The sequence below is a fragment of the Falco biarmicus genome, chromosome 6 (assembly GCF_023638135.1).
Source record: "Falco biarmicus isolate bFalBia1 chromosome 6, bFalBia1.pri, whole genome shotgun sequence".
Classification (NCBI taxonomy): domain Eukaryota; kingdom Metazoa; phylum Chordata; class Aves; order Falconiformes; family Falconidae; genus Falco; species Falco biarmicus.
Window position 1 is genome coordinate 26,808,170 of NC_079293.1, and position 24,013 is coordinate 26,832,182.

At 44.2% G+C, this 24,013-nt stretch overlaps 1 protein-coding gene and 1 long non-coding RNA gene across 6 annotated transcripts; both read right to left on the reverse strand.

Annotated features, from left to right (window-relative positions):
• Window positions 1-1,709: 1,709 nt before the first annotated feature.
• Window positions 1,710-8,001, reverse strand: LOC130151785 (uncharacterized). 5 transcript variants are annotated; one of them, XR_008822714.1, is made up of 4 exons: window positions 7,407-8,001; window positions 5,152-5,999; window positions 4,047-4,228; window positions 1,710-3,818 (listed from the first exon to the last, which is right to left on the reverse strand). It is a non-coding gene; the product is annotated as an uncharacterized LOC130151785 (long non-coding RNA). The 5 variants fall into 5 exon arrangements; XR_008822715.1 differs by having other exon boundaries at window positions 5,152-5,223; window positions 5,906-8,001; XR_008822713.1 differs by having other exon boundaries at window positions 5,152-5,223; window positions 5,814-8,001.
• A 3,721-nt stretch (window positions 8,002-11,722) lies between these two features.
• Window positions 11,723-18,148, reverse strand: CMPK2 (cytidine/uridine monophosphate kinase 2). The gene is made up of 5 exons (XM_056344484.1): window positions 17,860-18,148; window positions 17,632-17,746; window positions 16,638-16,839; window positions 15,147-15,380; window positions 11,723-11,894 (listed from the first exon to the last, which is right to left on the reverse strand). Exons 1-5 carry the CDS (start codon window positions 17,953-17,955, stop codon window positions 11,774-11,776), a joined length of 768 nt encoding a protein of 255 aa, XP_056200459.1. The 5' UTR covers window positions 17,956-18,148; the 3' UTR covers window positions 11,723-11,773.
• Between the last annotated feature and the right edge of the window lie 5,865 nt (window positions 18,149-24,013).

The window sequence follows — 24,013 nt, forward strand, 5'->3', positions numbered from 1 at the left end:
TTGAAGTAAAAACTTTTTTTTTTTTATTAAGTCTGAGGAAGAAAATCCTGGGTAAAGCCAAGTTGCCATTTCTGAACAAATTAAAACCTTTACTTTTTTCATTTGTAATAAAAAAATGTGTATCTTTTGTGCTGAAAAATATTGAGAAAGTTCTACTTTTATTGTCTTTTTTCAAAGTAACACTTCAGTGGAATATCCCTGCAGAAATCTTCAGTCATGGGAAAGAAGTTACTAATTCCGTGATAAATTTGTCTATGGCTCCATCAGGATAGTATGCAAATGGATTTGTCCTGATAGTATCCTTATGACATGAATAGTTCTCACCCTTCACCTGATATGGATGAGGAAAAAGGCACAAATATTAACATCAAAACCTTCTCCTCATTTGTTAAATCTTGATTTGAAATTCCAAACGCGATTTTTTTTTTGTCAATGTTGTTTTACAGGAGTTTATTTATTGTAGGATGCTTTATTTACTCCAAGCATATTTCCCACTGACTCCGGTTGTCACCCTGAAAGCTCAGTGTTGCTGCAGACTAGACGCCAGATGTCCCCTGGTAGGCACTACAATGAGGAACACACACACTCAGTTACCACCTGTTAAAAAAAAAAAAAAAAAAAAGAAAAAAAAGAAAAAGTGATTTATGCCTCTTGCCCTGCGATGTAGAGTAACCTGACCCTGCAAGAGCCCTGGGGCTCGGCTGGACCTGCCCCAGCCCTGGCCCATCTGCCTGCACCAAGCGAAGGATGGAGGCCACTGGCAGGGGACAAGCTGTGTGTTGCAGGAAGGAGATGGCTCCTCAGGGGACAGCTTTGGGAACCGAACATTGTCCAGGCAGATTGCTCCAAATCTGACATCTACTTGAAAAAAATCGGCCCCACATTGGATCTATTGGCAGATTGTTTCTTTGGAGGGGCTGGGGAGAAAATTGTTATCCCCCACCGAGGATCGTGTAGGGCTTCACAGTCAGAGGGCAGGAGCAGGTATCACTCGCTGCTTTAACAACCTGTGCAGCCATCCCGTGGCTGCAAGCCCTTCACTGCTTCCTATTTTTATAGTGAGATGAAGGTCCTTTTTAATGAGGCTTCACTAAATCCCCATCTTGATCCATCTCCTGAATGCTGTCTATCTCATGTAGTGTACAAGGTGGGGATACAGCAGAAAACATTTTGCTGAATTGAATCCTGTCTCATTCACCAGCAGCTTGAGCCTCAAAACACAATGAGCTCTGTCCCTTGCTTCTGCATGGGGAGTGCTCCTCCTTGTGCACATTCGAGTATGTTGCTCCTTGCTTTTGGCTCATCCCAATGTTTTTTGATCCTTAGCCTGCTGTCATGGGGCTCTTCTTCTAACCGCCCAGCAGCCCCAGCAGCGAGCCAGAAGGGCAGGCAGAAGCAGCCCTGTGCCGTTGTGCCCGATTGCCTGAGGACCGACGCTGGATGTGGGTGATGAGGCTGTGGGAAGAGCTCTGCTCAGCCCCAGCCCGTGCTCACAGACGGGAGCATCAGGTCTCTTTAACAAGCTCCTTTGAGCTGCAGAGAGTTGAAAGGCTGCAGAGGCTTATGATTTGGCCAGATGTTGATAGCTTTTGCTTTTTTTTTTTTTTTTTTTTTGGTGAACACAACAAGCATGTTTCTGACGCCTAGTCAGGAGTAGCATACAACTCAGGTTTCAGATGTGATGCAAATCATGGAGATGCGCTAGAGCGCTTCAATAAAATGGTGGCTGAAAATTTCTAAAATGGGTGAAGTAGCTTGTCTTTCCCTGCATGCCACGCTGGGGAATCAGTGCACCATTTCTGTGATGATTTTCCCGGATGTTTTGCTAACACTTTTCCAAAAGCATTCACACAAGCATGCTACAGGGGATATTTTGACTCAGAAAGATTGTCAAAGTGAACCTAATGGGAAATTAAAAATGAAGTTTTAAAAGGACAAGTTTCAGGCAGCTTTCACCATAAATACCACTACTTACACTGTTTAGAAGAGGTATGGACTTACACAGTACATGTAATTTTTGAGGCACCACAGCTAATTTTTCAACAATAATTTTTTTCCCTGCTTTAAAATCAAAACTCAACACAACCTTAACTGTGGAGCTAATATGTTACCTCCACAATGAAATTTTGTAATAGCTTTAACACCAGTAATTCATAAGATCCTGCCATTATTTGTGGCCTGAAAAAAGATATCAGGAGAAGGAGGGGGAGGAATTCCTACTGACTTGAAAGAGGTTTTTAGAACCAGCGTATTATGGAGTGCAGTCCCCTTTTTCTTAATGGCCCAATTTGGTTCAAAGAATGTTTCAAGGCATTCAAAAATGCTTTAAAAGCAGCAGGTTCTCAACTACATATGTCAAGTTGCAGCCAAGAGTGAAATTTTAAAGCTCATTGAAAAATAAGATTGTATTATGGAAAAATCTGACACGCCCTTAATTATTGCAGCCTGAACGAACCCATTACAATAAAGCAAACTGATAAAACTCAAAAGACAGGTATGTAATAGGAAGCCAGATCAATGTCGTGCGTGCCTTGCTGCAGAGCTCTGGGGATCTTGACTTTTTAATCAGAGTACCTGGCTTGTAGCCTCAGCAGCATGCCTTCTGCATGGCTGCATGGAAAAACAGCCCAGGATGCACTGAAACAAAAAATAGCATCATTAAAAAAAAAAATGATCCAGTTATTTTATGCTAGTTGTAACAATCCAAGCCTCTGAGCCCCAGGTAACTGCAACATATAACCTTATTACACTCTTTAGTGTATTGAGCATACTTAGTTTCTCTGTGCGGGGAAGAAGTTATAACACATTCACTTCAGACATATAGAGCAAATGAGGCATAGGGGAAATAGGACTACAGTATTATTTAGGTACTTCAGTTCTGCAATTTTTCTGAGTATTAGTTACCTAATTAGCCCTGAGGATCTGGGTTTGGGTGATTTGCTCACAGCCACACAAGCGAGCAGTGACAGAAAAGGCAAACCTTGCTTCAGCAGTGCTGTTGTAAAGATATTATGTTTAAATTCCGTGCAGCTGAAGGTCAGATTAATCACTTTATTTAATACTCCACTTTTCCCTTTCTCTTAGACAGATGGTATAAAGGTACTTGTAACAGCTACATCTCTATGCCATTCGGCAGCTCAGGCAGTGTTCTCTATAAAAAGAAATCAAGAATCGAAAAAAAACCCCGACACCTAACACATGTATCAAAATGGCTTTAAACAATTGTTTGGTTTCCCACTTTTTAATACAACCACTTACCTTCTGAGCCACCACCCCACGCTACCTCTCATTCTTCCAACTCTTCATGTTTTATGTGTCTTTATCACTGTAAAGCTGACTGTGCTTATCCAGAAGTATAACCCCCTCTTAAATCCCAAACTGCCTTATTTAGTACTCTCGCTCCCTCTCGTGGCTCGATATTATTTATACACCGACTGTGAAGGATGGCTTTCAGAACTGCAAACAACTTCGGAAGAGACAGTGTTAATCTAATGTGCTGCAGATTTCCCTTTATGCACAAGCAGGCTTGATATACTGAATTAATAGGAGTAAAAGAAAGTAAAAGAAAAAGAACTGGCATCCCAACAGATTTAGGCAGGCAAACGGAGTGGGGCGGGTGGGTTGGAGCCTGCCATCTGATCCGCGGTGCTTCTTCCTTTGATGGAATTTATGGCACGGTGCGTTTTGAAATCAGACTGCTCCCATTACCCGTGCCAGATCTGCTCCCTCTGTGGGGAAATCTGGGCAAGCAGCAGGAAAGTCTGCAAGGTTCCTTCAATGAGGCTTCCAGCAGATTGTTTTGTCAGATGTTGGCCACCCTGCAAATAAAGTCCCAGGGTCTGTTGATCTGCAAGGGAACCTGCCAAAGCCCACAGTCACCTCCCTTGGGTCGCTGGGGCTCTGTCCTCCCTCCCCTCCTCCTCCCAGACTTTGTGGAGGGGAACCCAGCTCCCTGCATCTCCCTTTGGGATCCCATGGCCCAGCAAGGGGAAGATTTCATGGTACAGGAGCCTGCCTCAGGCAAAATTCACTCCCCGAATTCTCACCAAAAATCCTTTTTCTGGAGGTCAAAATGAATCTTAACGTCAAGAGGCAGCACTCCTTTCTGTACAAGTCTCTGCACAGATCACCAGGGACATCAATAGGTCACGTATGCAGGCAGACAGCCGGTGATGGAAAAAGCATGCAATCCTAGATCCCTGCTTCTGTCTGGGATGGGAAGACAGCCCTTAGAGAAGAAAACATTTGTCAAAAGGAATAAAACCTATTTGTCTAAAAGAAATGCTGTTCCTTCCATGCCCTTATACACTATCGACCAGATTCTAAGGACAGGGAGGTCTTTTGAAGTGCCTTTAAATATTTCCCATAAAACTCCGTTGCTTCAAATATTTGATTCTTTTTACTGAAGCACTTGAAAACAAGTATATCTTGGGGCTGTAAACCTCTTCCACTGCCTGAAACAGGGTAAGATGCTTTCTCACCACTGACCAACACGCAGGACCTGATAACCTGAGCCCCAGCATGTGCACAGCTCCTGTTAAAGACTGGGGGCTTAGCGCCCAGGGCTCTCCACATCTGAATATTAGATTCCAAATCCACCATGTGGATCCTGTTAATTCCACACTGAGAAAGAATATCAGAGCTCAGAGTGATAATCCTTAATGGACGTAACCCAAAATCCCCAGCTGAAGCAGCCACGACCTCTCAAGTTCAGACCCAGATCCAGACTCCAGTGACTTACCCCGGCTCCACAGGCTGTGCACAACTTTAACACAGTGCCAAACCCAGGACACAGAAGCAAACCAGAAGATGCCCCAGCTGTGCTCGATTTACTGGCACTGGATTCAGGGCTTTCCCTGTCCCAACTGGCTATACCACTGGCTAAATCACCACATGATTTGCTTTTTTTCCTGCAGTGTGCTAGTATGTTTCTGCCTATTTTCTCCCCAACACTGTAAACCAAGGTAAAGCAAGGTTTGATATTTACTAAAAAGCTGTTTCTCTAGAAACTAGAACAAAGAGTTTGATTACGGAAATCTTTCTTCTCCTTCTCATTGGTCATCTCTTCACCCCCTCTTATTTCAATACCTCCAATTCTGCTGCTATTTTCTGCTCCTTAACCTGGCAAAGGGAAATCCTAAAATGGCTTACCTCTACAATTTTTCCTGCAGTATACAAACAACAACATCTACAATATATTCCTTTCTCTCTTCATAAGTACAGCTGTTGAGGAAGAGAACAAAACAAAAACAAACCCTCAGAGAGGTGAAACAATGGTGAGAACAAGCCTCCCCCCAAAGCTTTCAAGTCTGCTGTGGTTTTATTGATACAGACCCCTCTGAGAGCAGGATTTCTCATTGCTTCAGCATTTATAGTCCTGGGTGAAGGCAGGGAGAGGTGTATGTATGAGAGAAGTTGAGCTTCAGAAGCTTCTTGAGAAGTTTGTTGGGCTGCTAGGTTTGATTTAAGAGTTTAATTATGTCCAAAACATTTCTCCCATCCCTATTGCTGATGTTTTCTAAAAATTGATCAATACATCATTTTTTTGCTATCTGCCTGCCAAACATGAAGTCAGAAGAATGATTGAGGTACCTGCATTTTACATCCAGAGTATAGACTTCAATCAAGGAACTTGTTACATCAATTACGCATAGCTTAAAGGTCTCCACAAGTACCAAAGTGGAAAGACTGAGCAGAAGGTCCATACTAAACCCTCCTCCCTATTGGATGCATTACTCAGGTCTGCCCAGGAGTGCAACCTCACCTTGGTGGTACCCTCCAGTGAAAAGACTGGCCAGGGCTCACCCACTGACCTTGAAAGCACAGGGACAGAAATGTTCTTCCTTTGTACAACAGATTGACAAAATACATTCCAAGAAGACATAAGCACAGGTCAGAACCTTACTCTTCTTTCAACGTTTCAATCTCTTGTCTCTTTTCTCTGGTAAGAGTCAGGCTAACATTGCTTCAGAAATAAAAGTGTTCTTGCTCTTTCATCCCTGTGGGGAAAAGATTAGGAAATCAACACCCTTGTCTGTCTTATGTGGGAAAAGGCATGCTCTACTAAGGGAACATGGTGCAGACTGAATAACAGATGCAGTGGTTTCAGAAGTGTCCTAAATGGCATTCAGACCTAGGGAAGCAAAACAACATATGTGCAGCATTGCACCCATCGGAGTGTCCCTTGCATGGATCAGGTTATGCATGTGCCATTTCTGCCCACTGGTGAGCTATACAGGCAGCCCAGGTGAACTTCTGGGATCCACTGACCCACAGTTGTACATGAAACTTACAGGTAGGAGGCATCTGAAAAATAATTTCTGTCATATAACTAAGCTATGTATTCAGAGAAAGATTTAATTCCCTACGTATTCCCCCAGCACACAATGTGCACACATACACACATGCACACATACTAACATGCACAGTTCAGGATAGTGTGCATCCAGTCCAGCATCCTCGCATCCTTGCAATCTTGCAATCTTGCATCAGTGTGATTCTATCACAGATTATGAGGTTTTGAAACACATGTGCTCCACCCTTTGCATTTTCTTCATTTTTTTCCATTGCTGATTTTGTATGGAATATTTACTGTACTTTTTGTGGCATGACCTTCTAGGAGGGAAATGTGTGGTCCTTTGAACCTACCTTTTTGAATATTCCCTATTTTTCCCATCTCATTCTTCATTATGGCATGGGCTGAGCACAGCCCTCACTGATTCCCTTCTGACTCAGATCTCCTTTGTGGCTGGTGGGCTGCAAACTCAGAGCAGCTCCCAGGCTGTTTCCCTTGTGTTGGAAAACTTCCCCTGTTTCCCTTTGCCCTCCTCAAGGAGCTTTCTGCAGCCACCTGCAATGTTGTTTGATCAGATTTCTGAGGCATAGGCAGTGTCCCAGGGCTCTGTGGTCAGGTGGACATCGGGGACTGTTGTGGCCCATGAGCTCATGTGTACAAGTGGCTGCATACCATCCTGTTCCCCTTCTCCATGTCAGTCCTGTAGCTGCACTTTTGTTTTACCCTGAAAAAAAACTGCCCAAAGAACTTCTTTGGAGAACAAGATGAGGGTAGCAACCCCTATCCCTTCTGAATAATGCAAAATCATCCCCAAAAAACACCCTAAATCCAGTGTCTCTAGAGACTTATGTGAGCAACAGGTTTTGTCCCAACAGATTCAGATTTATAAGAAAAACTTCATAAAATGCCAAGCAATTTTTTTCCTAAGATCAAATGCTTTGAGAAAGTGAATCTATTTCGGGTTATTGCTGGCAATGCTACATATAGGTGCTTCCTTTGAATTGCAGCTGCAGATAAGTAAGTCTTCATTTCCTATGCACATTCAGATCATTTCCTAGCTGTCTGCTCTGTGAAACTCCCACACAGAAAAAGGAAAGGCTTTTTACAGTACCTTGAGAGCAGTTTGTTGCACAGATGATGCATCCTCCGAGGGAGGCAGCTGTAATTGTAAAGTAGATGAACTCTAGAGCTGAACTCTTTGCTGTGTTACAGGAGTCATATGGGAATCCTGCTCAACTGAGCAGCAGTGCTGCTACCAGGAAGCAGAGTCAGACCCAGTTAAAGGCTTCTGATCCCAAATACCACAGTTAAACCCAACGGCAGTTCAGAAGCTTGGAACTGCTGAATAAAAGCTAACTTAAGTGCTTTCCCTTCACTAAAATAGCCTATATTCCATTTATCAAACAAATATCATATGGAAAATGGAAAAGCAGAGAAAAACTCATACTGTTTGGGCAATACACATACGTAGTACACAAAAATAATACATGAACTACATTATTGAGGATGTCATTTGAGAACAGACACACCCAAGTAACCAGCTCCAGGAAAATACTGTTGTAGAGTGAGAAAACTCGAAGTAAAATACTGGCACAGAGCCATTTTTGCCAACCTGACACAGAAGAATTGCATCCCATTTTGGAGTGAAAACTAAAAATAGTCTGAAGATGTTTGAGGAATTTTTTTTTTTGAGGGATAAGATGGGTATCAGGGGTGTCTGAAGGAAAGTTTCTGGGAGCTGCAGTCATGGACTGGAGCATTCAACCCGAAAGCTTACAGGCTGGGAACAAGGAGTACATGCAGCTGGATACAGAACAAACCTCAGAGACAACAGCAGCACAGTATCTTCTGTGTGTCAACGTACGGAAACCTGTTTGCATCAGCAGGTGAGACTCCTTAGCACCGTGTCGTTACTTACCACTCCAACCTCATGCCAGTCTCACCAATACCACAAGAGTCAAGGAAAGCTTATTTGGATATGATCCTCTACAAAAGTGTTCATATCCCAACAAAAGCCTCAGAGTAACCAGCCCAAGAGACTTACAGCTCTGGGAAGTCGTATATGTCCTCTACAGAAGCTGTGTCTTCCGTCCTCTCAAGAAAAGATGTGCCTGCTTGACTACAGCATCTTTTGCGAAAGAAAACTGACAGCCCAAGCAAATATGCAGACTGCACTAAACTTTTACCTGTACAGCTGGCCCCAGGGAGAGGGGAAGAGCAGCAGAAAAAGTAAATTGCCCCACTAGAACTCATTCTGTACCTGCCGTGTGCTTAAAATGGGGCTTTTACTGGCTGGCTCTTTTCATAAGCAATGAGTTTGCGGACATAACATTTTTTGTCATTTCCCCTGCTTTGCAGTACATGACATGCACTGTCTCTATGGCTGAATAAAAGGTCATGACTGACCAGCTGGTAACACAGAATGCATTTTTACACTAATGGCAGGGTATTCTAGCTTTTGTTTCCCATTACAATGACTGTATATTTACATAAATCCTACATCTGTTTAGCTAAATTAAGCCAGAGGGTGATGATCTTTGTCTTTACAAAAGAGCTGATTTAATTGTATTGAACATAGCTTTCCATTTAAAAGATCAAAGTCAGTGCAGCCCCCTGCAGCAACAATTCAGTCTTATGTGTTTCTTCAAATATTTAAATTAAGAAAATAGAGGAACTGGGGCTAAAAAAACTAATGAATTTTAACAGACAAATAACAATTACTCATTCCTTAAAAAAAAAAAAATAAATAGGGAAATAAAAATAAAAACTCTTTGGGGTCTTTGTTTATCCAGAGCTTGAAGAGAGACATTTTTCCTTCCATCAGAGTCTCATGGAGTGTCCTGGCTCTCCAGACTCTGAAACTGTAAGGAATCGATAGTGGAGGCAGCATGCACATTTTTAGGCAAATTTGTAGAAGCTGTAATGCTATGGGGAAAAGACACAAAACACTGAACAGTAAAGAAAACCTGGTGAAGAACTGGCCTCTCTAGACACCATGCATTAGTTCCAGGCACTCAGCACAGTGAACTCCTACTTGATAAAACATCACTTTGTATGTAAAAGAACAGGTTGCCCAGGGAAGCTGTGGGTGCCCCATCCCTGGAAAGGTTCAAGGCCAGGCTGGATGGGGCTTTGAGCAACCTGGTCTAGCAGGAGGTGTCCGTGCCCATGGCAGCGGGGTTGAAAGTACACGATCTTTAAGGTCCCTTCCAAACCAAACAATTCTATGATCCTGTAATAAAATTGCATGTTACCTCTACAGAAAATAATGGTAAAAATCCTGGCTATGAAACTGTACCTGTAGTGGAGATAGGTATTTCATGTCTTCTGAAAGAGTCTTCATGTCACCTTATAGCATGTGACTTCAGGGAATTAGTCTTTGTCTTGCAAACTTTTATTTTTGGGAGGGGAATGACTGAACACCAGCCTTACATTTCACTGCTGAAATTTGGTATTCAAGAGGTTTCCTCATCTCTCAGGCTGACAGCAGCACTTACTGCTCCCAACACTGGGTAAGCACCACGGCTACACCCCATGCTACTGCAGGACGGGGCCAATTGTGCACCAAAATCCACTCTTCCCTGCTCCCACCCTGTGGTTACCCCCTGCAGACAACCTGGGAACATGGACCAAAAGCATCTGTAGCATGTTCGAGGTTAGCCCTCAATCAGGAAACAGAAGAAACCAGACCCAAAGTCTGTTTTGGCTCTGAGGAAACCCTTCCAAGAGAGACACGTTGCTTTTACATTACATCTGCATCATACATCCACATTAGCATTTCAGCTTGCATCAGGAACACAATTTTGAAGTGATCGTCCTGACTACCCCTCCTCACCATGCTTTGCTTCACCTTGTAGAACAGTCCTGGTGTCTGCAAACAGGACCCCATCCAGACAAGGCTAAAACAAAAGATCTGGTGTAGGAGCACACTCATTGCACTACAGCCGCTAACACAAGACCAGTCAATGTGACCTGATTAGAGCTGGTCTGAAACAAACCTCTGAAATAACGTGGAGGGTACACACTGGGTCCTCTGCACCAGCTCCTCTGTGCTGCAGGTCTGCCCTACTTGTTCCAGGCCACCTGCTAACACAGGCACAGCTCAAAGAGGCTGCGCTGCTGCTTTCTAACCCTCTCACTGCTTAAATGGGTGAATAGCGCCATTTTAGGCACCATATGGTATCCCTGCAGGCCTCCAGCTGCCACTCTGCAGATCAACAGCTCAACCAAATGTCTCGTGTCATATCTGGCAGCCCCTCACAGACATCTCAGATACCTTAGGGAGACTAACGGACTGTGGATGTCTATGTTTAAGCAACAGAATACCGTTTTATTTAAGTATCTATTCTCCTCTAAACCAAAAAAAAGAAAGCAAATGAGACTAAAAATGAGGAAACAAAGGTGCTTGAAATACTGTGGTGAGTTCTATCAAATAAAATAGCATTTCTCATAAAATTCTCTCATCTAAAACACTCGGAGACTTTTTTAATAATTAAAAAGTACACACAGCTTAATTTGGGCCAATAAGAGTATTGTTTTGTACTTCAAGAAACACCTGAAATTTACTAATTGCTTTTATTGTTCAGTAAGGGCTGGGTTTACTGACTTTAACAGAACTATTGAGAAGCCTGAAATTAAGTTTCTGCATGTGTACTTTACCAGTCTAATACCCCAGATGCTCTGAGAACTTTAGCATCAGGATCTTCTCAGGATCACATCCTAAAGCTAGGTCTGTACTAGTAAATCAGTAAATTATCAAATTACTAAATTTGCTGGGGTAGTAATAAAAGAAACAGGCTTTGGCACGTACAGTGCCCTGAGGATGACTGACAGAGAGCAGCCACCTTCTGTGCTAGCAAATGCCTGGCCTCCAGAATGGGCTGGCTGCAGGTAAGCAGGGATGCTGCATGGGCTAACCATGCTCGGGACTGCACGACAGAGACTGACGGCCACAGGACAGCACTGTGTCACGGGCTAACCTCCTAGTCTTACCCAATGATCACACTCCAAAGCTGCAGAAAAACAGTTAGCTACCAAGAAGCAGCCTAAGTTTCTGAATCTGCATGGATATATTTAGAGCTCTAGGTCTTTTAAGCAATGAACCCAAAATATGAACCCTTGCTGTTCTGTTAGTCTTCCTAAGTAGCCTTGGCTTAAAGAAGAGCATGGACTATGAATACATACTGCGTGTGTGCAATCAATAGTGTTTGATGCCACTCACTGTATATATATTATCAGCACTCTTAAATACGAACCTACACTTCTCAGTAATAGATGTGAGTGGTATTTTCCCCTTATACAGAAAAGTACAGTAAACAACAGAGAAACAGATAACCTGCACAGATTACTGTTGACAGAAGAAAGATTATTCTGTGGGACAAAATACATCACAGTGCATTTTCAGGTACCAAAACCAGAGAGGCAATATTTAAGTGCACTAAAAAGTGTATTTTAACTGTTATAACAAAGAAATTGCTTTCACAAAGCACAGTGTTTACTAATTAGTTGTAGTACTGTCTTGAGAACCTCTTCCTTGGAGGCACTGGCATCAACCTCTTGGCATGCAGGATTCACCATCCTTCTGTAGGACTCTTCAACTCTATTTAAAAACAAAACAAGAGAAATAAAACTTCAAATGGCAGGGATATGAAATGGCATTAGCCATCAGTCTCGGAAGAAAGTGTTTGCACTGCAGAGACAAAGGGAAAAAAATCTAGTATGCTAAGAATGAAAGCTACTGCAAAAAGCAAAAATCCGTTTGTTAACTATTAAAATGCAAACCTCAAAGCACATCGTTTCCTTGACATTGATTCCCAGAACTCTATCCATATCCACATGGCATGGCACTGAAGTATTTTTTTCTTTACAGCTTAGCACTGGATACAGTCTGGTATAGCAGTACAATGGACAGCCTGCTTCTAACACCTGAATTAATTTATTCAAAGCCCACTAAGGTGTCTCTGAACTATATGGCATGGCATTGTGTAGGTGTGCTCACTGACTGATCTGAGCTTTGAGTTACTGGATTACAGAGTTGGCACATAGTCCAGCCCTTTCCTCTGATCAACTTTGTTAACCGGATGAACATTGGGATGAAATACAGGATGAAAACCTCCTCACTCAGACTATAAGCCTTCTCACAATTCAGAACTTCCTGCATTTAGCATGCAAGGATGAATGAGGATGTGAATATAATTTTCTATGTTCCCACAATTACTAATGCCAAACGTTCAGGCTGCGATTCATAAGACAAACAAAGCAAGATTCTGGATGTTCTCACATCCAGGTTGACATAATTAACAAGTAGAAATAACCAAAGGCTTTCTGACAGAAATAAGAAGTAACAGAACTGGAACATAAAAGATTCTTAAATAGCAGCATCCTCCCTAGCCCACCCATCTCTCTGCAGGTCCCACTATATGAACCCTGTGTCCACACAGCGTTTCTGTCAGAATTAAGTAATGGATATTTTTAAGGTATATGATCACCAGAAATGTTAAAACCCTAGAGGTAGATGTCAGTTTTGCAATTTGTAGATACGGACACTGACATTCAGGTGTCTATACTGAGGTATCTACATGAGCACTAGGTATTTAAGTTTCCGCTGTAGACAATGATGATCTAATCGATACATTTGGTGGGGCCTAGACAGCAATTCAACACACCCTGACGTAGGATGCCTAGGGTGCAATTCAGTTGCTTAAGCAAATTTATCTAGTACTGCTAGAGATGCTCAGGACTATCTCATTCAGCTTCCAGTTGCTGATCCAGAAAGTGTCCACAGGTTCTGCATCACTTCTGCCAGCCTTACGCAGATGTCTGAGATCATATCAAATGGCTCTAGATAGTTATACTTAGATCACTGAACTCCAAGCTGCTGGAAGGTTCCATTGAATGTACTGACTATATCGGGACCTGACACACTTAGCACAACTAAAGATATCTACAAGAGGACATCTAAATTTTATTCTCTTAATCTGGATCTTAATTCCATAATTTTCCAGGGAATTTAAGTGTTTCAACTTCTTGCCTCCCAGTTCTGGAATTTGTAGGTCTCTCTTCTTCATGACCTCAATAAGAAAGAAACACAGAATCACAGAATGGTCAGGGCTGGAAGGCACCTCTGGAGATCATCTAGTCCAACCCCCTGCTAAAGCAGGTTTACCCACAGCATGTTGCAGAGTCATGTCCAGGCAGATTTTGAATGTCTCCAGAGAAGGAGACCCCACAGCCTCTCTGGGCAGCCTGTGCCAGGGCTCTGGCACCCTCACAGGAAAGGTTCTTCCTCATATTCAGGTGGAACTCCCTGTGTTGCAGTTTGTGCCCGTTGCCCCTTGTCCTGTTGCTGGGCAGCACTGAAAAGAGCCCGGCCCCATCCTCTTGACACCTGCCCTTAAGATATCTGCAGGCATTGATAAGATCCCCTCTCGGTCTTCTCCAGGCTAAACAGGCCCAGCTCTCTCAGCCTTCCCTCACAAAGGAGATGCTCCAGACCTTCATCACCTTTCTAGCCCTCCACCGGACCCTATCCAGTAGTTCCCCGTCTCTCCTGAACTGGGGAGCCCAGCACTGGACACAGCACCCCAGATGCAGCCTCACCGGGGCAGAGCAGAGGGGACAATGACCTCCCTCGACCTGCTGGCCGTGCTCCTCCTAATGCACCCCAGGGTCCCATTGGCCTTGGCCACCAGGGCACACTGCTGGCCCATGGGCACCTTGCTGCCCACCAGCACTGCCAGGCCCTTCCCCGCAGAGCTGCCTCCCAGCAGGCCAGCCCCAGCCTGTACTGGTGCGGGGGGTTATTCCTGCCCAGGGGCAGGACCCTCCACTTGCCTTTGCTGAACTCCATGAGGTCCCTCTGCGCCCAGCTCCCCAGCCTGCCCAGGTCTCGCTGAATGGCAGCGCAGCCTGCTGGGGTCTCAGCCACTCCTCCCAGTGCTGTGTCACCAGGAAACGTGCTGAGGGGACACTCCGTCCCTTCACCCAGGGCACCGATGAATCAGTTGGACAGGACTGGACCCAGTACTGACCCCTGGGAACACCATGAGCCACAGGCCTCCAGCAGGACTCTGCACTGTTGATCACAACCCCCTGAGCTCTGCCACTCAGCCGGTTCTCAGCCCACCCCCCTGTCCACCCATCTCACCCACACTGCCTGAGCTTGGCTATGAGGGTGTTATGGGAGACAGTGTCAGAAGCCTCGCTGAAGTCAAGGTAGACAACATCCACTGCTCTCCCCTCATCTACCCAGCCAGTCACTCCATCAGAGAAGGCTATTAAGTTGGCCAGGCATGATTTCCCCTTGGTGAATCCACTATTCCTGATAACCACTCATGCAGGCCTCCTGTCCCTTTCGTTTGATTATTTACTGATAGGGTGCACCTATCCTGAGCTTGGAGGAAGTGATGCTTGAATATTAGCCAGCTCTCTTGGACACCCTCACCTTCCAGAGCCCTAATCCATGGGATTCCCCCAAGTAGGTCCCTGAAGAGGCCAAAGTCAGCTTTCCTGAAGGCCAGGGTTGCAATCCTGCTTATTGCCCTGCTTCCTCCACTTCTGCCACAAAGGTGCTACAACAAAAGTAGCACATAGCAAAATACAAGTATTTTAACTCAAAGCTCCTTTGCAGGAGAATGAAGTTCTTCACCTGCGGCTTTCAAACACTTTCAGTCAGAACTAACAGAATTTACTCTCCTTGTCAGCCATGAATCCTTTCCAAAAAGAACCCAAACCCCAACCCAAAAGCTTAGATGTAGGAAAGCCTTGTCTCAGCAATGTGAGTGGGACATTTGCCACTGATCAGACAGGAGCCAAGATTGCCTCCATCCTCTTATTCCTCATTAAAGTGTACCTTTGGCGAAACAAACTGTTAGTTTCCAGCTCAGCTTCCTCCTTTGTTTTCTTCAGCCCCCGACGCTGAAGTCTCCGGACTCGCTCTTCAGGATCAACAGTCAGGAGAAGAACAAGATCAGGTTTAAGCAGATCTTCAGGCCACTGGTATACCTCATCATGAGCTGGTGGAAGACCCTGGACTTCCCCAGTTATTTCAGTGGCAATTGTGTAGGCAGCTGTGCTGTGCCAGTATCTGTCAGGAAGATATAAATGGAGAGAAAAATTTTAAAGAGGACACTAATTCTTCAGTAACATAGAAGACAGGTGTCACTATAATGGCAAGTGCAATAATGACAAGGTAGGTGACACTGTGATTTTGAAGGGAAATGTAAAGAACAGTTCTCTGCCATCCATTATTTCTTAACAGAGCGGTAATATGCAACACAGTACTCAGCATTACTGTGAAATATTAACTAAAACATATGGCAGAAGCTACACATTATGCAAAGAGTGTTCCAATTATTCCTATCAAAAGAAAAGTCTTCTCATCTAGTGAGAGAGGTCAAAAGAAGAGTTACATTATATGGCAAAATCCAATATTCTCGTCCCTTTTTTGTGGTTCCTATCCTACTTCATGCAACAGATTTGGTAGAGAACATGCAGTCTTCAACCACATGTGAATGAAGACAGACTTTGCTAACGGTTATGCATTCCACTTGCATTTAGCATTCCCACCACTCTGAGGCACTGTATTTTATTTATTTCAGTGGTTTTGTGGCTGGTTGAAACTAGCACTCACACACACAGCTTCCGTGTGTGTGTGCTGTGCAGGAGGTTAAAGTACATGTACTGAAATAAGCCAGAGATTTCAAAGTGCATCTAAACTTACTTTAGCAAGAGTAATACTGAAAGCTGCCTACACGGCTGGTGAAAACAAGAAACGACATAAACAAAGCCAAAAAAGTGGGAAGTATATTTCTGGCTTTACATTGTCAAGGAGTAAGTCTACCTAAAACTCAGTCCTTCTAATCCATTCATACCTCAGATGCCTCTTAGAGATAGGGCATCAGCAGCCCTCATTCTCTGCAGGTCACAGAGCCCTAGTTTGTCTTGGGCTGCACAGTCCATGCCTCCACTTATTCCTAACAGAAGACGTAAGACTTTCCATGTGTCTTAAAGCCAGTTATGAGTATCACACAGATGGAAGTCCCCCATCTTACTGTTATTTAGAAGTATTTCTCTCTAGAAGATTTAATATTTATCTGACTATATGCAAAGTAGCGCTTCCAAAAAAAAAGAAAAGAAAAAAGGAGAGGAGAGGAGAGGAGAGGAGAGGAGAGGAGAGGAGAGGAGAGGAGAGGAGAGGAAAAGAAAAACGAAAAGAAAAGAAAAAAGAAAAGAAAAAAGAAAAGAAGAGGAAACCCAGAGACTATGATTGGTAACTGCTGCTTGTAACACCGAACAACTATACGATGGCACTGATATAAGAGGACTTCTTAAATATACAAACCTGTCTATGATCACAGGTGCTTGAGTGGATGCTTTTGCTATTTCTGAAGCAAGAATGTAGTTGCCCGCAGCATAAAATGCTCTTTTAATGGACTCTGGCTCATCATCAAACACTGTCCTCCACTGGCTGATGCAATCTGGTGGGGACCTTAGCAGGATGCCATTCAGGGTGTCCTTAACTGACTGGGTTACGGTGGTTTTGCCTGCATTTCATTTACATAAGGAAATATTTGTTACATTATGCACAGGTACAGCTGAGTTTTAAAAACTGAAAACTGCTCCTATCCATTCACTCAGAGCACATGTTCTGACACCTATGTAACCAGAGTATCTTGCGATAATGTTTTCAGCGGGAAATTATTCTGAGTTTAGTTGCAGGAATTGTTGCAGGACCTACTCCACTTCCTATTCTCAACACCTTCCACCCCTCACTCTTGCCAGCTTTAGGTCTTCGCTGCCTTAAATGCATTAAGTGCAAGACAATTTCCCTATATATGCATCTACAATATTTTTCTAGGTCACAGTTCATGTGGATGTCACCATGCTGTCCGCCAGTACTTTCTTTTTAGAGGGGATTTTAATTTATCCTTAACTTATAAGTCAGAAAACAAAGCTATCCAGAGGCAGCTAACACTTCTCCCTGAGCCAAACTGCTTCCAGTTTCCCAGTCTACCACTACTTCAGTTCATTTATTTGAAAACTCTCCGGTAAAAGCGTATTTCATCACCTGCACAAGAAATGTAATTTCCAGCACTCTGTGTATTCTTTCATTTATGTAGATAAAGAATTCATCCACTGAATGAAAATTAGCACAGACTGTTTGATCTCTTACAAGAGAAGACAGACTGGTATTTCTAATTCCTAATTCCTTCAAATCTGTCACAGGTTTCCAGGATTTTTTGACTTTTTAAGCCTTACGCCTGGCTGAAAGCCCTAGCGCTCGCTCTTTCCAACAATTTCTCATCCGTGTTTCTTCAACCACACACTGCCCTTACCTGTGGCATCCAGCCCCTCAAAGACTACGACGGGAAAACCTCCCTTCTGCTGGCGCTCCGGGCATTTCTCCAGCAGGTCGAGCAGCGCTCCAGCCTCCGGGATCCGCGCCGCGCACTGCAAAGAGATGTGACCCTTCACACCCGCCCGCCGCACGGCCCCGCAGCTGGAGGCGCCGGGGCGCGGACCCCGCTCCCGCAGCGCTGCGGGCGGCCCCGGCGGGCGCTCACCTCCCGCAGGCGCTGCCGGACGGCGGGGGCGGCGGACGGCAGGATGCGGCGCAGGGGCTGCGGGACAGGCGGGAGCGGGGCGCAGCGCCGCAGCATCGCTGCCGTAGCCGGGAGGAGGAGCCGGAGGGAAACGAAACCAGCCCCGCCGGCAGGGAGAGAGCCTGGCTACCGGCGAAGGCCCGGCAGGCAGGGGCCGCTCCGGGCGGGGAGGGCTTTCTGCGGCACCCCCGCCCCGCCGCAGCGGCGCTGGGGTGAACGGGCGCGGTCCCCGCGGGAAATGGCTCCGTGCAAGGACGGGCTGGAAAAGAAAGTGAAAGCTAAGGTCTTAGCCCCAGGATTCGGTCTGCCAGCCCCTCCCACGGCTAAATCCTGGCGTTCTCCAAAATAAATAATAAAAAAAAAAAAGGCAACACAAATACACTCCGCTGCTTCGGACTCGGCCAAAGAGATAAGCAAGGCATAAACCACACTGAACTGGTTTTCTGTGTTGCAGTGCCCAAGTAGCACCGAGCTGTCGGGACACATCGGTAACTTATTCCCATTATTCCGTTACTCAATAGCTTTATAACAAGACCAACGGACTCAAATAATTTTGGAAGTACAACAGACTTTCCCAAGCCTGCAGTGTTTCCATAACTTTGTGATGGCCAATTTCAGCTTTCATCGGCTCAGGGGCAGGAACCAGAAGCACTGCAAATAGCTGCAACGCACACTTAGTCCCATGTCAGCTGCTACGAGTAATGTTGCCCAAAATGTGGATTTTGAGTTTTCAAAATTTGTAACCTGAAATGAAGGAGAATCTGCACCTCTGCAGAATCTTATTTCTCCTTTTCAATAGTTGGAAAACTCTCAGTTAATCTAAAGTTAAACTTCTGGTGCATCTTCTGAAAGAATATACTCTGCAAGCAAGCACACTCTATAAGAAATCCCTCAGACACTTGATGTCTTCCTCTGGTCAGCTCAAACAAGCTGCACAAATATCTTTTGCTTGGTGTATCTGCAGGGAGAGGGGAGCAGCTGGTAGACAGTACCAGTTAGCTAAAGATAGCTGTACTAGTTGGGAACTACCCATGCTGAGGAAGCTGCTGGAAGGCTGAGCCACAGCAGGAACTGGGAATACAGCTCTGGAGGCTCTTCAATACAGTCTCAGCAGCTGGTACCAAAACTGACTTTATTTTAAGGTGAAACATGCCCTTTTTCATACCTGAGAACTCCTGTGTTGTTCCACATCACTCAAACACATGGCTATGGCAGCTGGGTATGGGTGCCAAAAGACACAAAGTGAAACATGGTTCATTATACAAGAAACAAATAGATGGTAATTTTAGAAACATAATAATATGCACTACTGAGTCAGAGTAGTGACTCTTCTTGCCCAATATTATGTCTGGTAGAATGACATGCTGTGCATAAGCCTGGCTTATCCATGGTGCCTGCTCCTAGCCCTTGTGTTCATCCAGCATCCAGTCACTGAATTAGAATGTTAGACAGCACATCCTCATCTCTTCCTTTTAACACCTATTTATGGACCCTTGTTAAACCTCTGTTTAAATCCCCTTTTGACTCTACGGTACAGTCTACCTCCACAAGCCCCTGTGGTCTTAAATTCCATCAATGCATCTGTTGCATAAACCAGTTTTCTTTTATAAGTTTTAAATTCATATCCTACTTGTTTCAACAAGTGCCCCTTCCAGTAATACTACTGACTTTGGTGAATAACAGTTCAACATTCAGCTTATTTATCACCGTCATGATTTTGTAAAGCTCACTCAGATTTCCCCCCTTCAGCTTTTTCATGTCAGAAATGAGAGCCCCCACCTCTTCTGAGGCAACTGCTTCATCCCCCTGATCATTTAGATACGGGGATAGTGTCTTTAATTCCATAAGGTCCTGCCAAGATGTGGAGAGCTGAACGGTACCACTAGCCAAGCTATGGCTGCACGCACCAAAGTTTCACAGAACAGCAAATAATGCCATCTGCCTTGTTCTCAGTACCTTTCTGGATGATAACCAAGCTTTTTGTTGTCTCTTTTTGCTACTGCCTCTCACAGAGCCATTGATTTCAGAGGGGTAGTAAAAGTGACTCCCAGATCTCTTTCCTGAGAACTTAGTGCTACTACTGAGCTCACTGTCAGCTATTAAAGGTTTCAGCTATTCTTTCCTGCATGTATTACCTTCCCTTTTTTCTACACTGAAGCTTATTTACCACATTTCTGTTCACTTTTTTTTTTTTAGGTCATTGACTTGCAGCCACATTTCATTTCAAAAGCACTTGAAAGGATGGCAGCGCCCCGCACTGACCTGTGTGTCCTCTTGTTCTTCTGTTTCTGTTTTCCTGATACACTGTTACTTTTCCCTTCCCTGCTAACTAAACAGAAAGAGCTTACTTTCGTTTTTCCTTTTCCCCTCTCACTACTTTGATAAAACCTTGTTTACAAGCTTTCTTGAGCCAAGCTGGTGGTGCTTCCAACCTCTTTTATAATATGCTTATGAGATCATTTATAATAGGCATGTGATGTCTGTCCTCCTTGCTAATTATTTAAAAATATCTTCTTGCAAGATTTTAGGTCTTTCCCACCAGATGATACAGAAAGAGTTCAGGTAAAATTATAGGAAGAATTGCTTTTTATGTCCAAGACAGGTCTTTGTATTTAAAACCAGTGTAGAGAGCATGAATATGTTTTGAAATTAACTTACAGTAAGTACTCAGTTTCTTCACAAGGACCTTTATCATTTTGATGTCTGTATAATATTAAATTATGTTGAAGAGCAAATATGCTAATTATATGAAAAACACTGTTCTGGAGCCTCTTGAGATCTTTGAGGGCTCACTGTGCTTGAGATACAGGCATAACAAGAAGCTGTAGGACCATTCAAAATGTTTTTCATTTGACCAAAGTGGAAAAAGAGAAAAAACAACCTGAAAATGAATGAATCCATAGCTTTAGAAGTATATCTAAGTGCACAGCCCTGTACTGTAGATGAACAGCTGTCTGAGACACAGGCAGGAATTACTTCAGTTGAAGGCTCATGAAATGCGTAGGTACATAAAATACATGCAAATAGAACACAGCTGTTTTCATGCAGAATAAACTTTAAAGGACACTAGTAAAGGGCCCTCCGGTAAAGACAAAGCTCTGGGGATAAGACCAAAAGAACACAGAAGTTAGTACAGTGTCAGGACAAAAGACTCTCTCCTGTTCTGCTTGTGCCAGTGGCCAGTGCCAGATGTTTGGAGAAGAGTAAGGAAAGGACATAGAAGGAACCCCTCCCAACATCTTTTTGCCAAGAAATGTTGGACCAGAAGATCCTTGAGGTGCCTTCCAACCTGGTATGCTATAATTCTATGATCTTTTCCCATATTCTAAGAGTCATCTGTTTAAATACTTCCTGAGCTGGAGATCACATATATACCACCAAAGGCCCATGGCGGACTTCTTTCAAACACACCTAATCTGTGTCTATATTTATATTGTGTGTTTCACATGCATTTCATAACTTAATTGCATGTGGGTTTTAATTTTCTATTTGGTGATTTCAGTGACACCCTTTGGATTCTTGCATCCCAAGGAAGAATGAGTCACTGCAATTACAAGGCCCTTGACAAACCCCCATTTATGGTGCTGCAGATGCAGCAGGGAAGAGATCATTTCCAGCTGGGAGTGGAGCAAGAAGTAATACACTTATCAAACGCTAAAAACTACATCTGCTGTTGCATGACTTCCCTGGTTGTCCTTGGACCATTTCTAGTCCTCACAGGTGACTTGATAATGACTCCTTCTTTAACCTCATTTATGTTACAAGTTCATGTCAGTAATTTGCTTTTCCCAGGGAAGACACTGTTTGACTAGAACTGCCAACTAGCCACAATGGAGAAAGCAATCTCTTCATTTAAATAAATAAAAATACATTATTTACATAAACAATATATCATTGTTCTAAAGTTTTGCTTTCCTAGCAACTAGGGAGCACAACAGCATTATCCATATTTATCCAGTGGATTCTTCCATGCTAGTTGTGCACCTATGTACCACCCAGTGCACCATTAATAACATTATTCAACCATTTTTGAAAAATTATATTTATCTTTAAAAGGTTTTTCAGTGCAGATTTGCAGAACTGAAACATTTTGAGTGCTGGGACTCCATCGTGCCACTGTAAGATGACTTCTATGGGAAAGAAAGGGAAGGAATCAGACTTCCTACCACTTTCAAGGAAAATCATGCTTTTCTGAGCCTCTTCTAGAAGACTCCAGGACAGAAATTTTCATTACAGTTCCTGCTTGCAACATTTCTTGTAGATCCAAAGCTAGTGTATAACAATGCATATTTATGTTTTCTTGTAGGTCTCACCATAGAGCCTGTGAGCTAGAACAGTTTGGGAAGTAAAATGTGAGTCTTTCTTGTTACTGCTAGGATTTGTACATCTGTAGGGGGGCCCATCCTGGTCTGGGTTTACTTTGTGGGGCTTTACAGTAATGCAGAGAGTGTAATCTGAAGACATACTTAGTTGAGGGAGAAAAAAAAAAAAGAGGGTTTTTATAGCTGCCATTTTCTAAGAAAGGATAGATAAAACTACAGAGAACAGGAAGTTTTGAGTAAGCTTGAGTGTTAGGTTCCCTGCATGGTTTGATCCTTGAAACAGAGACTTTCCCTTTCAAAGAAAAACAGTTCAAATGTTAATGTTTTGGTTTACTGAATCACTGAGCAACACTCTTCTGACATGCTTTTGGAGTGTTTGTGTATCAGATGTCTCTTGTTGAGCAAAATTAGTATTCATCAAAGATTTTTAGTGATTTAGGAATTTTTACTGATTTCCTGCTTTAGGAAAGTATTTTGAACCTATTTTTCCCATCCAACTAAGGCACTAGGCAACAAGCTCAGGGCTGAGGTCTAGGTCACTGTGCCAGCCTCAGTGAATCTTCTGCGATTCCCAAACTTTCAGAAAGTTAGGGACGTTTCTGAGACAAGGTAAGATAAATGATACTTTTTCACCTGCAATAAGATCTCTGTGCAAAGCTATATGCAGAGATTGTGAGCTCGATGGCATACATACATATATATAAGTATGCACATATGTATATACTGAGACACAACACAATATTTCTTGAGATGTAGAAGAAAAAAAGAAGTGTTGCAATTGTCTTTAAGAATGTCCTGCTACATTAGCAGTTCTGTCAGTTAATGGAAGCGAGTGAAGCTCCAGTTTAAGCCTGCTGTAGCCAACATGCAGTTGGTAGGTGCTGAGATCCGAGTATGGCTCCGTACCTTGGCAGCAGTGGCAACGCTAAACCGCGCACGCAAGAATGAGGAGACTGACTGAAGGCAGTGTGAGGCTGAAAGCCGTGTAGGACCTGGAGGACTGCAGATAGCAACTGGTGCTATGATGGAGGTGCTCCTTCTCCAGCAGTAGCTGTTGTGCCAACAAGGAACTGAGGAATATGACAACTGGCAGCTTGGTACTGATCTGTCCTGGTGTCCACATGAGGGGGCAGCCATCTCTCTCGCCCATGTCAGCTCAGGCAGCTGCCAACTTTTCCTCCTGTAAAGGCTAACTGTATATTCAGCTTGGTGCAGTAACTTTGCTCGCGGTGCTTTAGGCAGTATTGGGGACCAAGACTTAAAGAACCTTCAAACATTTTCTTTTCATGAATCTCAAGTTCTCAGGCTCCCTAACCTAACTGCTCTGCAATGCAAACCCGTTTAAACTTCCAGGAGCTCGTGGCTGTGTCTGAGGAGGATGCCGCAGGATGCAGCACAGTTGCACAAGCTCAGCTTTCCCCCCGCTTCACGAGCCACAGCGGTTGTGACCAGAAGAACTGAAGCCACCGAGCTCACGCTCATCAAAAGCGGTGTGCGGGGAGTGCTCAGCTGTGCCACCTGCTCACCCCTAGAGCTGCTCACCCCAGGTGCCGGCTGCGGGCAGCCAGCGGGGCTTCGCGGTGGCCCCGCCGGGCCGAGAAGCGGGGCTGTGGCGGGGTGGGGGGGTGAAGGAAGCCGCCAGCCGGCACCGGCGGCTCGGTGCCAAGTTTCCCTTCTGCGAGAACGGAAAGCGAAACCCAGCGCTTCTCCGCGCTCCGGCACGGCGCGGCGGGGCGGAGAGGGAGGGCGCCGCCGCACTCTTAAGTGCGGAGCGCCGGGCGCCTGGCTGCAGC

What these genes read in the sequence shown, in the direction of transcription:
- CMPK2 (XM_056344484.1), bottom strand. Translation starts at nt 17,955, where the DNA reads ATGCTGCGGCGCTGCGCCCCGCTCCCGCCTGTCCCGCAGCCCCTGCGC. An exon ending in GCACCTGTGATCATAGACAG is followed by an intron (nt 15,381 to 16,637) that starts GTTTGTATATTT and finishes TCTTCCTGACAG; the next exon opens with ATACTGGCACAGCACAGCTG. An exon ending in AACAGTTTGTTTCGCCAAAG is followed by an intron (nt 11,895 to 15,146) that starts GTACACTTTAAT and finishes GTTTTTAAATAG; the next exon opens with AGTTGAAGAGTCCTACAGAA.